Source organism: Doryrhamphus excisus, chromosome 5 (assembly GCF_030265055.1).
Source record: "Doryrhamphus excisus isolate RoL2022-K1 chromosome 5, RoL_Dexc_1.0, whole genome shotgun sequence".
Lineage (NCBI taxonomy): Eukaryota > Metazoa > Chordata > Actinopteri > Syngnathiformes > Syngnathidae > Doryrhamphus > Doryrhamphus excisus.
Genome location: NC_080470.1, coordinates 4,284,689 through 4,300,630, shown reverse-complemented (window position 1 = coordinate 4,300,630; position 15,942 = coordinate 4,284,689). Strand labels below are relative to the sequence as shown.

Genomic DNA, 15,942 nt, shown 5'->3' with positions numbered 1-15,942 from the left:
TTCACTCAGTATGAGACAGTACACTGTCAAGAAAAACAAACATGATAACATTTGATCTGAAGTAGTCCACATCAACAATAAGTTCCATCCATTATTTCACATTGTTTTCTTCATGTGGAAAATATTCTCTATAGAATATAATTATGATAGATTAAATTAACTTATTGTTAACTTATTGGGATATTTATATATGGGACATTTTCAAGCATAAAAAAATGGCCAAATGAACAAAAATACCAATTTACGGCATTCAGAAGACACATTCAATTATGTTTTTATTTTTTTTAATATTCCACACTATTCACTCAGTATGAGACGGTACACTGTCAAGAAAAAAACATGATAACATGACTGTATTCTGTGGCTTATTTTCTGTTAGTATGTCTACTATATTGGTTATTATGAGTGTAAGGTTGACTATAGGGATGCTATTTAATGTCTAGAGGGCTCTAATAATGTTAAAAACTGTATTGAGACGGTGGTAAACGGTTGTAGAATATTAACTATGATAATATTCTATTGATAAATAAGGAGTCCGACTTTGCAGGAAATAATCGCACTTATCACTGTCGGGTCTGGAATGAACTGTGATAAAAGAGGGATCACTGTAGCTGTGTATATGTTTGAAATTATTTTTTTGTATGTGTGTGTTTAATTTAATTTCTGCACTTTTATTTTCTGAGTATTAGGGCCACATAAAAAAAAAAAATAATAATAATAATAAAAATAATAATAATCTTTAATTTGGAGAATAAAGTCATACATTTACGAGAAAGAAGTTGTAATACTACAAGAATAAAGTTTACTATGAAAAAGGGGGAACTTATGTGACCTTTGACCTTGGGCAAAGATAATAATACAGTATTATAACTCTTTTTTTCTTGTAAATTTATGACTTTTTTCTCGAAAATCTCAGATGATTCGTTTTTCAACGTGGCTCTAATACTCCGTCGTAAATTTCCACACACACTTTCAACATCTTGTAGGAATCTTTGACTTCATTTTTCATTTCCTGTAGGTCTATTTGCCAGCTATTCAAATACTTATAATACTTGCTTCCAAAACATTCTCTTGTAGAAAAAACGTATGAACATTTATTTAGTTTTGTCCAAGATGACTTAGACATGACTTAGAAATGTAGACGCTACATGTTTGTTGACATGCGGTTTGTTTTTGAGGTTATAAGTGACAAATGTATGCTAGCTATTCCTTTATTGTTTTGTCTTACAAAAGCTTGTCAGGAACAGGATGTACCTCTGACTCTTGTCGTGACTTATTTATGTTAAAAAAGCGTGTTACGCAATCACACCAAGCTTTACACACCCCCATTTGCTTGCTATGCAAAATTCTCGCCAATTTATGCTCTCCTCCTGCATCACACTGTGCATTTTGGTCACTGAGGTTTGGATTCCCATTTGAATGTTTCCATGTATACGTTCCCCTCACATCCTGTCCAACATTCATCTCGGTCAGAGCAGTGAATCGGTGCCAGTGACTCCCGACTTACAGAAATGATGCCAATAATATTCGGTGCAATTCGGTTCAAGGGTGCTTGTGTATTCTGTATTTGTCTCTACCTAAATCATCTCACTTCAGTTATTCAATCTCCTTCAGATTGTTTGGAATAGACTTCATCTGAGTCTTTTAAGATATTAGTAGAATAATAGCGCCCTCTAGCGACAAAATTAGTAACCTACCTGTATAACAGAAGCCAACATGCAGAATTCATTCATTTTCTATGCAGCTTATTCTCAATAAGTGCTGGAGCCTATCCCAGCTGTCTTCAGGCGAGAGGCGGGGTACACCCTGGACTGGTCGCCAGCCAATCACAGGGCACATATAGACAAACAACCATTCACACTCACATTCATACCTATGGACAATTTGGAGTCACCAATTAACCTAGCATGTTTTGGGAATGTGGGAGGAAACCGGAGTACCCGGAGAAAAAACCCACGCATGCACGGGGAGAACATGCAAACTCCACACAGAGATAGCCGAGGTGGAATTGAACTCAGGTCTCCTACCTGTGAGGCCTACGTGCTAACCACTTGTGCACCGTGCAGCCAGCTAACATGCAATGTTTTAATATAAATGAGACCCCACGACTGTTTGGAGGCCGCTCTGTTCATTTTTCGACTCCCAATTTTCCTCAAATTGTGGCGTTATTTCTTTGATAAATGGCCGTCATCTCGAAGGACGGAGTTTGAGCTCAGGCTGGGATATCATATTGCCGATAGTAGAATCTCCGGGTTTTCTCCGGGTACTCCGGTTTCCTCCCACATTCCAAAAACATGCTAGGTTAATTGGCGACTCCAAATTGTCCATAGGTATGAATGTGAGTGTGAATGGTTGTTTGTCTGTATGTGCCCTGTGATTGGCTGGTGACCGGTCCAGGGTGTACCACGCCTCTCGCCCGAAGACAGCTGGGATAGGCTCCAGCACCCCCCTGTGCGCCTTGTGAGGCTTATATTGCAGGATTGAATGGTCTCACAATAATCCCAATAAAAGGAAAATCGTTATCCATGCAAAGCTGACACTCAATTTGGAACCCCCGACATCACTTCCTGTCTGGCCGCCACTTAGTCCTGGGATAGGCTCCAGCAACCCTACACTGATAACAATAACTCTTTATGTTTTATATGAGATATATGATAAATAAATCTAATTTTATGTTGACCTATTTGTAATTTACCAACATTTTGAAGTATTTAGTAAAATAATCCCAAACTGTTCATTCCAACAAACTACTACTTGCTTAAAATATTGCATTAACTTGCATGAACACTAGATGGCAGTAGAGCTCAGAAACAGAAAGGCTGTTTTTCCTTTGCTCCAATGCATCATCAGGTTGAATAGTTTACTGACCTACATTTTACCTACCTACAATTATAGTATTTGATACAATTGGTTTGCCATTTCAATGCAATCAGGCCCAAGGCCTTCAGAATCAGTAGTGCTGGCCCATGCCACTTAAACACTATTAGCAATGGGGCTGTTTTTCCAACATGTCAGACATTTATTTCTGATTGGTTGATAAAACAAAACAAAAATAAGCATATGAAAAAATGAAACTACCTCATCAGGCTGGTACTGCCTGGTATCAATGCAATCGATACATGGATCGATCCGCCCGCCTCTCTTGTGCGCCTTGGAGGCTTTCCTTGCACAGCTGAGAGTTAGTGTATGTGAAAGCTAAAAAAAAAAGGGACCACTACCTCTGCACACTTCACTCACGCCAGAAGAGACACAGGAGATCTACCGTGGATCCGAGGAGAAGGGGTCCAAAGCGAAAAAGAACCGCGCAGGTCCCTGCGTAAAAGCACACCCCTTGGAGCGGCGCACCATTCTGCATCAATGCGCAATACTTTTATTTACTATATTAGTTTTTTTGTTCTTTTTGAAAGCTCAATGTGTTGCGTTTAGGTTCAGATTTCTTTAAACTTTGAAACCGAAGATCCAAGATTTTGGAGCTAAAATGGGCACCCGAGTCGGGTGGATCTTCTTTGCCCTTTCAGTGGCGCTGTCAAGCGGGCAAGAGTCGGCCACCACCGCCGCAGACGAGGACATCCCGGAGGGTGCATCCACCCTCGCGTTCGTGTTTGACGTGACCGGCTCCATGTACGACGACTTGGTCCAAGTCATAGAAGGAGCGTCCAAGATTCTGGAGACATCTCTAAGCCGGCCGAAACGACCTCTGTACAACTTCGCCTTGGTCCCCTTCCATGACCCAGGTAAATAATACTACTAATCACTCATTGTTTGGGTAGAGCTCAACGTGAGAAATGTGATAGTTTGCTCTCAAACCCCCCATTGAAAGGCCGGTGTGCCTCACACTTCCATAGGAGGTTTTGTACTCGCACACAGATGTTCAGCCTGTCCGTCACTATCATTAGCATTCCGTCACCTTCAGTTTTGCTTGATGGTTATCATCACCCAAGGATGTTCTATCATTCTGAGCAGCTGATTCCAACCATGTGTTGGACATATTATGAGTACTGCATATGAGGATAGGCAAATAATTAATCATAATTAATCAGTTACCAAGGAAACAGGAACAGAAGTAGGGTATGATTCAAGATACACTACGCACAAAAAGTTAGTGATATTCCAACTTTTGGGTGAAATTTCAGAATGAAGCTGAAATGCACGAAAACCTTTACAATTGAACTCAACATGACCGTCTTTAAACTTTTGAATGCGCATGTCCAGCCGTTCAATGTTTCTGTACTTTTTTGCATAAATTGCTGTTCTCTAACATTCATTCATTCATTAGAGACCTCTAGACATGAAATAACACCCCTATGGTCACCTTTACACTCATATTACCTAATACAGTAGACATACTAATAATAGAAAATAAGACATTCATTCATTCATTCATTTTCCTCACGAGGGTCGCGGGGGGTGCTGGAGCCTATCCCAGCTGTCTTCGGGCGAGAGGCCGGGTACACCCTGGACTGATCGCCAGCCAATCACAGGGCACATATAGACAAACAACCATTCACACTCACATTCATACCTATGGACAATTTGGAGTCGCCAATTAACCTAGCATGTTTTTGGAATGTGGGAGGAAACCGGAGTACCCGGAGAAAACCCACGCAAAGTCCACACAGAGATGGCCGAGGGCGGAATTGAACCCTGGTCTCCTAGTTGTGAGGTCTACACGCTAACCACTCGTCCGCCGTACAGCCTGTTCTCTACCATAAATGACAAAGTCCAAATGAGTGATCCATGAATGGACCAATGAAAAGAGAGAAGGTCACGTTAAGTTCATCTGTAAAGGGGTTTCTTTGCCGAAATCAGGGGTCAGCAACCCATGGCTCCAGAGCCACATGTAGCTGTTCAGCCTTTTTGTTGTGGCTCCACTCTTTGTAATTATGTTTTAAAAATCCGACTTTCTGTGAGACCCTGAAAGCATCCCGGCTGAGTTCTGATGAGTGACTGGATGAAAGGAGAATTGGAGTTTTTAATTCTGCATGGCGGCTACACAGTAAGCGAGTGGTGAGCACGCAGGTCTCATAGCTAGGATACCCGAGTTCAAGTCCACCCTCGGCCATCTCTGTGTGGTGTTTGCATGTTCTCCCCGTGCATGCATGGGTTTTCTCCGGGTACTCAGGTTTCCTCCCACATTCCAAAAACATGCTAGGTTAATTGGCGACTCCAAATTGTCCATAGGTATGAATGTGAGTGTGAATGGTTGTTTGTCTATATGTGCCCTGTGATTGGCTGGCGACCAGTCCAGGGTGTACCACCCGAAGACGCATTCAAAGACGTTCTCAATACACTTGTCACTAGGTGTCAGTAATGTTACTGTAATCTTCGGAAAGACACACAAGCACCAGACTTGATCGCTGAAACAACAGGCTTTTATTGCAGTGTTGAATGGTCTCACAATAATCCCTAAGGAAAATCGTTATCCATGCAAAGCTGACACTCAATTCGGAACGCCCGACATCACTTCCTGTCTGGCCGCCACTTAGCTCTCTTAAGGAACACATTTAAAGGAATACACACATAGTCTTATTTATGTCTTAAATGGCTTATTTACTTTTTTCATGTGTACTATATTGGGTCATAAGAGGTGTTAAAGCTTGTAAACAGCTTTTCTATGCTCTAACTATGAAAATCCTGCTTCATGGAAATGTACTTATCACCAGTTCGCAGTGATGAACAACGGATTACTACTAGTATTTTAATTTTTCACCATAAAGGCAATTATGCCCAACTTTTTGCGAGTAACTCTTTGTCCATCAGGATCCAATCTAATAAAAACAACTAATGATTGGACTCTAAGGTAAACTTTTCCAGAGCCAGACAGCTGCAGAACATGTTACCTAGTCATGACGACAAAAACACTGGCTTTCTGCATTCCTCTTGTGACACACACATTAAATCAGATTTTTTTTTAATTTAGGGAGATGTGGGCTCCTGCACCCCCGCGACCCTTGTGAGGATAAGCGGTAGAAAATGAATAAATGAATGAATTTGATGACATGTGGAGATGTTAATTGGCGACTCCAAATTGTCCATAGGTATGAATGTGAGTGTGAATGGTTGTTTGTCTATATGTGCCCTGTGATTGGCTGTTTGCTGCGTTCTGTCCCATGTGACAATCAGGGAATCCGAGGCTCAGCCACCCAAAGTGGGTTTTGTATCTTAAATATTGAACATGTTTAATATCTAATATCATTTCTGTATATACATACCTAATTTTAAAAAGTAAACCTCGGATATATCGGACTCGGATATATCGGAAATTCGCTCACAACGGACAGATAAAAAAGAACCAATTTTTCTGTAATGCATTTCCAATAAAAATTCATTGCATATATCGGATTTTTTATAACGGATTTCGCCTATTTCGGACAAAATCTCCAGTCCCGTTCCAATGCATTTCCATTAAATTTCCCTCGCATATATCGGATGGCCGCATCGTGGCGCTCCGATTCGCCGAATCGTGACAGGCCGCTATACGACGTCATTTGCAGCGTTGCCTGCGCGTCCAGGTACATTGGAAACATAGTCAAGGAAGTGCCTTTTTATAACGGATAAAATCCGATTTACGCATATACCGGATATAAATCCGATATATGCGTAAAACGGACATTTTCCGGTATACGCATATAACGGATTTCGCTTATATCGGACAAAACCAGTGGGAACAATTGAATCCGATATATCCGAGGTTTACTGTACCATAAACTTGTTGCAACGGAATCAACAGCGCCTCTGCTGGTTGCAACCAAGTAGTGCACTCTGTTGTGCCTCAGTTGTTTCAAGATGTGATTCATCAACGGTCAATTCCTCAAAATCTACCAAATTTGTAACAATTAAGTACATAATTATGAAACTACATTCTAGCTTTAGTATTACATAGAATATACTTCAATTTTTTTGTGTTTTTCTGTTGTTACTTCTAACAGCAACAGAGGCAAAAAAGAGCCGGGCCTCTGTAGTCGAATGCAGTGAAAAGATGGATTCTCATTCCAGATGTTTGTTTTCCTCAGCTAAATTTCCGCATGTCACAAATTCTTTTTTAAGCGCAATTCCTCAGTCATTTATTTAATCAGCCAGCTTGCCTAGAATAATAATCCTCATCAGGGAGAAACTATGTACAGTGTACACAAATGCTACAAATGATGAATTCATTATTTCGTGCCTTTTGGCCAAAGACAAAAACAAAATCATCTCATTAGAAGATAATAAAAGGAGGCAGCAGTAGTGAAATAAGCTTAATTCTAAACAACTGTTACCCGGGAGGAGTCTAATCCGTCAACAGTTGCACTGTTGTTCTCCATGTCTTTGTGTTGGTCGACTGTAAGACATCTATTTTTTTACGATGATGTGCAAATATGCTTTCCAAAACCTTCAGGGAAATGGAGGCAACATGGAAGCCAGAGTAGCAAAGCAGTTCCCCAAATGTTCTTAGATTTTTGGGGTTTTCCATAGCATCTTTTTTATTATTAGAAATTGTGTTAAAGGCTTTTCCTCTGCTGACCCAGTGAGATAAAACTGGGTCCTGTTTAATTTGGCTCCCTTTAAGTCAGAGGCCAGAACTCCGACATGGTAAACACTGAAGTGTGTGTTTGTGTGTCTGTGTCACAGTGGCATCCTGTATCGTGTACTAACGTTAAGTGTGTGTGTGTGTGTATGTGAAGTGAGTGTCATGAGGATGGCTGGATAGGAGGTTTAGCCAGGAAGACACCCCCTCCCCCTCCCCATCACCACCCCCCGACCCCCACGCCTTCTATCCTGCAGCGAGAGAAAGCAATAGATACTTCATAGGTCATTTTACTGAAGCACATGCTTGTTTATTTAGCAGGAGTGTAATAGTACACTATAGTCATGTTTTGGTACATACCTCGTTTCTAAGGTCATGATTTGGTTCATTGTTGGTACAGAAAGTTTTTGTGCAAATTAAACTGTGATAATTGAATTTCCACAAAGTAGGATTCCTTATTTGTACAGTAAATAGAATATTTTTGTTGTTATAGCATAACAAACAAGTCTATGACCTGCTTAATGCGTTTTAACATTATTAGAGACCTCTGGACATGAAATAACACCCCTATGGTCACCTTTACATTCATATTACCTAATACAGTAGACATAATAATAGAAAATAAGACATACTAGACATAAATAAAACATACCATTGACTCACATGTTAGCATTGGGAGAGTTCCTTGTTTTTTTTTATGGGCAGTGTACTTCACCCCTATATGGTCACCTATGGTCACCCCTATGGTCACCTTTACACTCATAATACCTAATACAGTAGACATAATAATAGAAAATAAGTATAATAAATAAAACATACCATTGACTCACATGTTAGCATTGGGAGAGTTCCTTGTTTTTTTTATGTGCAGTGTACTTCACCCCTATAGTCACCTTTACACTCATATTACCTAATACAGTAGACATAATAATAGAAAATAAGACATATTAGACATAAATAAAACATACCATTGACTCACATGTTAGCATTGGGAGAGTTCCTTGTTTTTTTTTTTATGGGCAGTGTACTTCATGCGGTGTCTATTGTCTCATTAATGTAACATTACTGACACTCGTTGGAGTGTGTCTTTGAAATGCCCTATATTTGTATTTTCGGTAATTTAGCCATTTTTATTTTTATTTTTATTTATTTTTTTTTTTTTTCAAGCATAAAAATGGCTAAATAAAAAAAAAAATAGCCATTTTTATGAAAACGCAAAATTCAGGCCAGGAATACGTACATACAATTTGCTAAATTCTCAGGGCATTGAACAAATCCCAAAAATAAGTTGCAACCCACTTAGGACACCACTGCTTTAACATGATGTTGTGCAAGATATGTCTTGGAAGTAATGTAGCATCGTGAAAAACGCACTCAATCTGAGTACCGACTTGGCACTGATAACACATAATATGTAAACAACATAATTATTTAAAAAACAAACAAAAACTGGAGCAGGAAGTGAACAAATGTAACAGTTACTGATTGTAAAAGTATCAGATGGAAGGGTAGGATTTAATAAGCTTTGCTTCTTCCTACTCCTTTTGGACATGTGGAACTGTGAACTGATTATGTGATGCATTCAATTGTAATCTGATGCATGTTCAAATGAAATAAAACCATTACCATAATTACCATTACATCCAACCATGGCTGGGAAGGCGTCATGGAGGAAACGGGAGACTTTAACGACAAAAGAGGGTCTCCAGACTTGGATTCTCCTTGGCATGACGTGTGTTTTTTTAGAAGACACAATAAAGCTATGTCGCAAGCGGACTGTTTCAGAACACGGTATTGGTACATGGGAATTTTACAGCCAAATAAAGTGTATCCCACAGTGACCTGGCCATTCCAAAGCCAGGAAATACGTCCTTTATACTAGAATCATTGGAAACCACATAAGGGAGAGCAAGGGTCAGTCAGTGCTCTCCAAAGTGGTTTGATAAGGGTGTGTGTTTTTGTGTGACGGTTCTTTGTAACCCTGCTGACGTCTCGACAAACAAATGAACATCCTTGTAAACACTCACCTCACTGTGAGAGGCCATGTTTGTGTGACTTTTTTGTGTGTGTCCGAGCCCACTGGAGAGTGTGGGGGTGGGGTATAGTTGTATAGTTCGGCTTACATCTCCAAAAGAAAGTGATTTGACAGAAAGGGACCTTCCGTGGGGGCGGCACGGCGTAGTAGTGGTTAGCGCGCAGACCTCACAGCTAGGAGACCAGGGTTCAATTCCACCCTCGGCCATCTCTGTGTGGAGTTTGCATGTTCTCCGAGGTTTTCTCCGGGTACTCCAGTTTCCTCCCACATTCCAAAAACATGCTAGGTTAATTGGTGACTCCAAATTGTCCATGAATGTGAGTGTGAATGGTTGTTTGTCTATATGTGCCCTGTGATTGGCTGGCGACCAGTCCAGGGTGTACCCCGCCTCTCGTCCGAAGACAGCTGGGATAGGCTCCAGCACCCCCGCGACCCTCGGGAGGAAAAGCGGTAGGAAATGAATGAATGACTGAATGACAGTTTCTGGAGTCAGTTTCTGGAGTCAGTTTCTTGATCAGTTCACTGTCAACACGCCTGAAGAAAGCTGGGATAGGCTCCAGCACCCCCGCGACCCTCGTGAGGAAAAGCGGTAGAAAATGAATGAATGAATGAATGACCTTCTGTGGAGTCAGTTTCTGGAGTCAGTTTCTTGATCAGTTCATTGTCAACACGCCCGAATACAGCTGGGATAGGCTCCAGCACCCCCGCGACCCTCGTGAGGAAAAGCGATAGAAAATGAATGAATGAATGAATGAATGACCTTCCGTGGAGTCAGTTTCTGGAGTCAGTTTCTTGATCAGTTCACTGTCAACACGCCCGAAGAAAGCTGGGATAGGCTCCAGCACCCCCGCGACCCTCGTGAGGAAAAGCGGTAGAAAATGAATGAATGAATGAATGAATGACCTTCCGTGGAGTCACTTTCTGGAGTCAGTTTCTTGATCAGTTCACTGTCAACACGCCCGAAGAAAGCTGGGATAGGCTCCAGCACCCCTGCGACCCTCGTGAGGAAAAGCGGTAGAAAATGAATGAATGAATGAATGACCTTCCGTGGAGTCAGTTTCTGGAGTCAGTTTCTGGAGTCAGTTTCTTGATCAGTTCACTGTCAACACGCCCGAAGAAAGCTGGGATAGGCTCCAGCACCCTTGCGACCCTCGTGAGGAAAAGCGTTAGAAAATGAATGAATGAATGAATGAATGACCTTCAGTGGAGTCAGTTTCTGGAGTCAGTTTCTTGATCAGTTCACTGTCAACTGTTGTCTTCCCTCGCTGTAAATCTCCTGTTTGAGAAGGGCCCACAATCTGTCAGTATGATTTAAGTCAGGCGAGGAACTCTGCCAGGTCATCAACTGGCCTTTGCTTGCTCCGCCAAGCAATGAAGGAGTTTGGTGTGTGGAGCGTTGGCTTCCTCCTGGCTTCCTGAACGCTGCAGCCTTCCTCCTGTACGACTTGCTTGATGAGTATTTTCCAGAAACTGGCAGTAGGCTTGGGAGTATACTTTCATCTTCCACCCAAAAATGGCAATACCAACCCATACGAGTACCCGGTCATTACCCTGCTGACTCCAGACTCCCAAGCGTCAATTAGTGATCTAGCCCATCCATCACATCCATCAGGAATAACTATTCTGCGTCTACGCCGGTTCTGCCAGGTCTCTGTTGTTAGACCAGTTTAAAGTTTGAAGTGTAGACGGATGAGGTGATGGTGGAGCTGATCAAAGGAGCTCAGCTCAGAGCTTCCTTTGTTTGTGTTATTATCCACCATCCTCTTTTCCCTTTGTTTTCTTCTTTTTAGAGCAGCCATTTCTGTCTGAACTGCCCCACCTATGGAAGATTACAAGGAACTTTGCTTTGAGTGGACACGGTCAATAATGATGCTATTAGGCTGGAATGTCAAAACCATAGAGGAGGAGCTTTGGGAGAAAAGGGCAGTGTTGATAACAACAGTCAACCTGGGATGGATAGATGGATAGATAGATAGATGGATGGATGGATGGATGGATGGATGGATGGATTGATAGATTGATAGATTGATTGATTGATTGATTGATTGATTGATTGATAGATTGATAGATTGATAGAAAGAACGATTGATAGAAAGAACAATAGAATGATAGAAAGAACAATAGATAGAACAAATGATAGAACAAACGATAGAAGGAACGATAGAATGAACAAAAGAACAAACGAAAGAACAAACGATAGATAGAAAGAACGATAGATAGAAAGAACGATGGGTAGAAAGAACGATAGAACGATAGAACAATAGAACGATAGAACAATAGAACGATAGATAGATAGAACGATAGAATGATAGAAAGAACGATAGAATGACAGAAAGAACAATAAATAGAACAAACGATAGAAGGAACGATAGAAAGAACGATTGAAAGAACGATAGAAAGAACGATAGAATGATAGAAAGAACAATAGATAGAACAAACGATAGAAGGAACGATAGAACGAACGAAAGAACAAACGAAAGAACAAACAATAGAACGAACGATAGATAGAAAGAACGATAGATAGAAAGAACGATGGATAGGAAGAACGATAGATCGAAAGAACGATAGATCAAAAGAACGATAGATAGAAAGAACGATAGAACGATAGATAGAACGATAGATAGATAGAACGATAGATAGATAGAACAATAGAATGATAGGAAGAACGATAGAATGACAGAAAGAACAATAGATAGAACAAACGATAGAAAGAACGATAGAAAGAATGATAGAAAGAACGATAGAATGATAGAAAGAACAATAGATAGAACAAACGATAGAAGGAACGATAGAACGAACGAAAGAACAAACGAAAGAACAAACGATAGAACGAATGACAGATAGAAAGAACGATAGATAGAAAGAACGATAGATAGAAAGAACGATAGATAGATAGATGGATGGATGGATGGATGGATGGATGGATGGATGGATGGATGGATGGATGGATGGAGAATAAATAGATGACATCAAATATGCACAACAATGTACAGCGTAAACAGTAATTTGTACAAATAATTTAAATAATTTTGAATAAATAGTTATACATCTATAATAATTATATTTCAATGGGGTTACCATTTAATGACTGGACCTGCCATAGTACGTTAAGGTGCCTACAAGACAGTAGTTTTCCACTCCATTTAGTGTTGCAATTGGTGCTAATCCCCTGAGTTGTAGCATTTTATTACATAAGGTCGTATGGTTTTCTATGCCCCTGACTACAGAAATATTCAATTTATAGAGATGTGTTTTGTCTTTGGGCCACATGTTTACCTGACTAGTGTCTGACTCCAACCATGTGTCCACATCCTAACCAGTCTCCTCAGTCCATCTCCTATTTGTTTGTCAGGGTTGATTTACATCACAGCTGCCCCCCTTTTTTAAGTCCTTTTAACAATATAAGCATCGGAGAGTTTTTGGGCTGGATCCAGAAACATCATTTGAAAATAATTAGGCTCACATGCTTCAACTGTAAGCATGGTAGCTGCTTCTAAACTACTTATTAAAAAAAAAAAAACACTTTCCTGAAATACAAATGAACGCCTTCAGCGGCTCATTGCCAGCTAAGAGCAGCTGCGCACAGTCAAGCAGAATTTGGCAAATGAGTAAAGTCAGCTTGCTGTAGCGTTTTATTACCCACAGTAATACGCCTTAGCCTCAACGCTTACTGTAAGCTCCTGACCCGTTAAGTGAGGGCCTTTCTGAAATCAGCATTTTTATAGTTCATTAAGATGGTGCAGATGAGCGTCTAGCCGCATTTATGAAAGAAACACCTTTTTTGAAAGTGCAAGCTTTGAAAACCTTAGAGCAGGGGTCTCAAACACGCGGCCCGCGGGCCAAATGTGGCCCGCAGGACACTAGTTTGAGGCCATGTTTGGTATCATGTACCCAGAAAAAATTATTACGTTTGATTAATGTTCATGTTAAAGGTTAAATAACAGTTAATAGTTATCCTCCCTATCCGTGTGGAAGTGGTAAGTTTTTGGCTATTTAAGTTTAAAGGAAATAACTTTTGAAGGCTACCGTTTAGGTCGCTAGCTCTCTAGTTTGCGAGTTAGCATGTGTCTCAAGACCCTGCAGTTGCGCAATAAGTTGTAAATAAAAAGAGAATAAATGTGACTATAGTCGAGCTTTGTCATGTCTACAGGGCTCTATTAATGCTTCGTTAATTTTAATCTGAAAAAAATAATTTGTCTACCCACCAACTATATGTGGTTTCTTAAGTTTTTATTATTTGGTGTTTTATTATTATTTTTATATTTATTGATTACTGATTGATTGATTTTCTTTATTCTTGATTTGATAGCAGTTGCAAAATGGTTGATCTACCTGACCAGCTTAGATCGTCTTTTGTCGGTGTAGTCCTGTTTTAGACCTTTTCTTTAGCTGGCTTTGTTTCCTTCATCATCAACTGCGTGGTGCTGAAGCATGTCGAAGATAGGCAAATTTTGATGTGTCAGGACCCAACACATGTTGAAGGAGTTAGAGGCTGCAAGGGTGAAGGTCAGGCTGTCTGTGGTCCCCGTGGTCCATGTTATGAATCATGACAGCTCTTCTTCATGGCAGCCACCTTAGGTCAGTGTGTACCAGAATATTTTCCATTCATCTATCCAAATATTCACACTAAGAGTAGAAAATGATTCCACGCTGGTTGCATGAAAATCAACATCATTTTTAAAACATCATTATGCCCTCCATCCCATTGACTAAATCCTGAGCAACTTTAAATGTGGAAAGTACTTCAGTATTTAAATCGTTTGCATAATACAGCGGAACCTTGGTTAGCATCATTGAAAAATTTCTAACCAAAACAAATACATTTTTCCGATCAGAAAATAAAATAAATTAAATTAATTTGTTCCAGAAAGCCAAAAATATGACCAAAGTACAGTTTTACATGCAGAAAAAATTGAAAAGGTATATAAATACATATAAATGATAAACATTTAAGGTTATTTTTACTTTCATCTGGGTTCAAATCACTCCGTTTGTTCTCCTTGTTAACACCCATGTTAAGTTAATCAGCGACTCCAAATTGTCCAAAGCTATGAATGTGTGTGTGAATGGGGATTGGCTGGCAACCAGTCCAGGGTGTATCCCGCCTCTCGCCCAAAATAGGATATCCAAGATAGGATAAGCTCCAGCATAACCCTGTGACTTTAACGACGATAAAGCGTCATAGAAAATGGATGAATGAATGGATAAAGACTTGATTCTTAATGTGACTCTTCTCAAAGACACAACGTGGCACCAAGATCACCACCTTCGTCCTCAACACCACTTTCAATTTCTTGAATTCAATAGTATTTCTCACCGCAGTAATCCAAACTGAGCCCAAAAAAAGTAGCAGGTTCTTCTTCTTTAGATGAAGAAGGTGAAAAACATGTCAATTTAGTACATAACTCATTAAAGAACGAGATGGTGATTTAGAATTATGCATGTAAAACTCGAAAAATGTGTTTTGAGATGGCTACCATAACTAACATCCGCTTCCTGTTGACATTTTGTTATCACGCTAAGAATGCTAACAGGATGTTTTGTGCTTAAAAATACATTAAGAACACAGTTAGTGTATAAATAACACGACAAGACGCATGTTACATTGTACGTTAACTGGAAAAAGTACGCAAAGTGAGGCAAAATTTTGCATGTTAACCAAAAACTACGCTAACCAGGGCAGATGATAACCAAGGTTCGACTGTACTAAAGCTAGACAATGAGATAACTCATGAAAAATACATAATTTCTTGTTAGCGCAGAAGTGAAGTGTTGTTTTGGATAACAAACTGCGCCATTTCAATGAACCTGTTATCTGTCGTCAAGCTGACGACAAGCACATGCTCTACTCTTGGGCAACTGTTGTGCAAACAGGAAAGGCTAATACAATCAATCTCCCTTTTAACACCACACCTGGGCAAAGACCACAGTTAGTCTAATGAGCTCTCGAACACGGGTAAAAATCTCTTTGTAAGCATCTGTGTGTGGTCCTGTTCTAATCTACTGTGTGTTAGGTTTCTTTGTCTGTTTTTTAGGATGCATAATTACTTTTTTAAAACAAACAAGACACTGCATGCAGTAGAGTAGCCAGTCAACCGCTGAAGGCACTAGCTGTAAAAACGCACCGTCATGGGATTTGTAGATTTGCGGTTGTAACATGTTGCCATTTAAAGTACTTAAAGTAAGCAATTTTGGCAATTAAGTGAAGTGAAGGAATTGTAGAACCATGCCCCAACAACGGTTCGAGCCCAGTCATATCACATTTCTCTGTGCATGTTGTGACCTTTGAGTGAGAAGCCTTGGAGATTGAACTACCGAACAATAGCTTAGCTTATTCACATCAATAAGTCGTCAAGGTAACAATGGAACGCCTATCAGTTGACCGATGGTTTTGTAAGAC

The 15,942-nt window shown here is 40.2% G+C and overlaps 1 protein-coding gene across 2 annotated transcripts in view; it reads left to right on the top strand.

The window, feature by feature from the left end:
* The first annotated feature begins 3,173 nt into the window (after positions 1-3,173).
* Positions 3,174-15,942, top strand: part of hmcn1 (hemicentin 1) — a 96,152-nt gene continuing 83,383 nt past the window's right edge. Inside the window, exon 1 of one of the 2 annotated variants that reach the window (XM_058072226.1) lies at positions 3,174-3,734. In XM_058072226.1, the coding sequence (XP_057928209.1) occupies positions 3,479-3,734 (256 nt within the window). In that variant the 5' untranslated portion in view covers positions 3,174-3,478. The remainder of the gene's footprint in view (positions 3,735-15,942) is intronic. The other variant, XM_058072225.1, reaches the window with a different exon arrangement.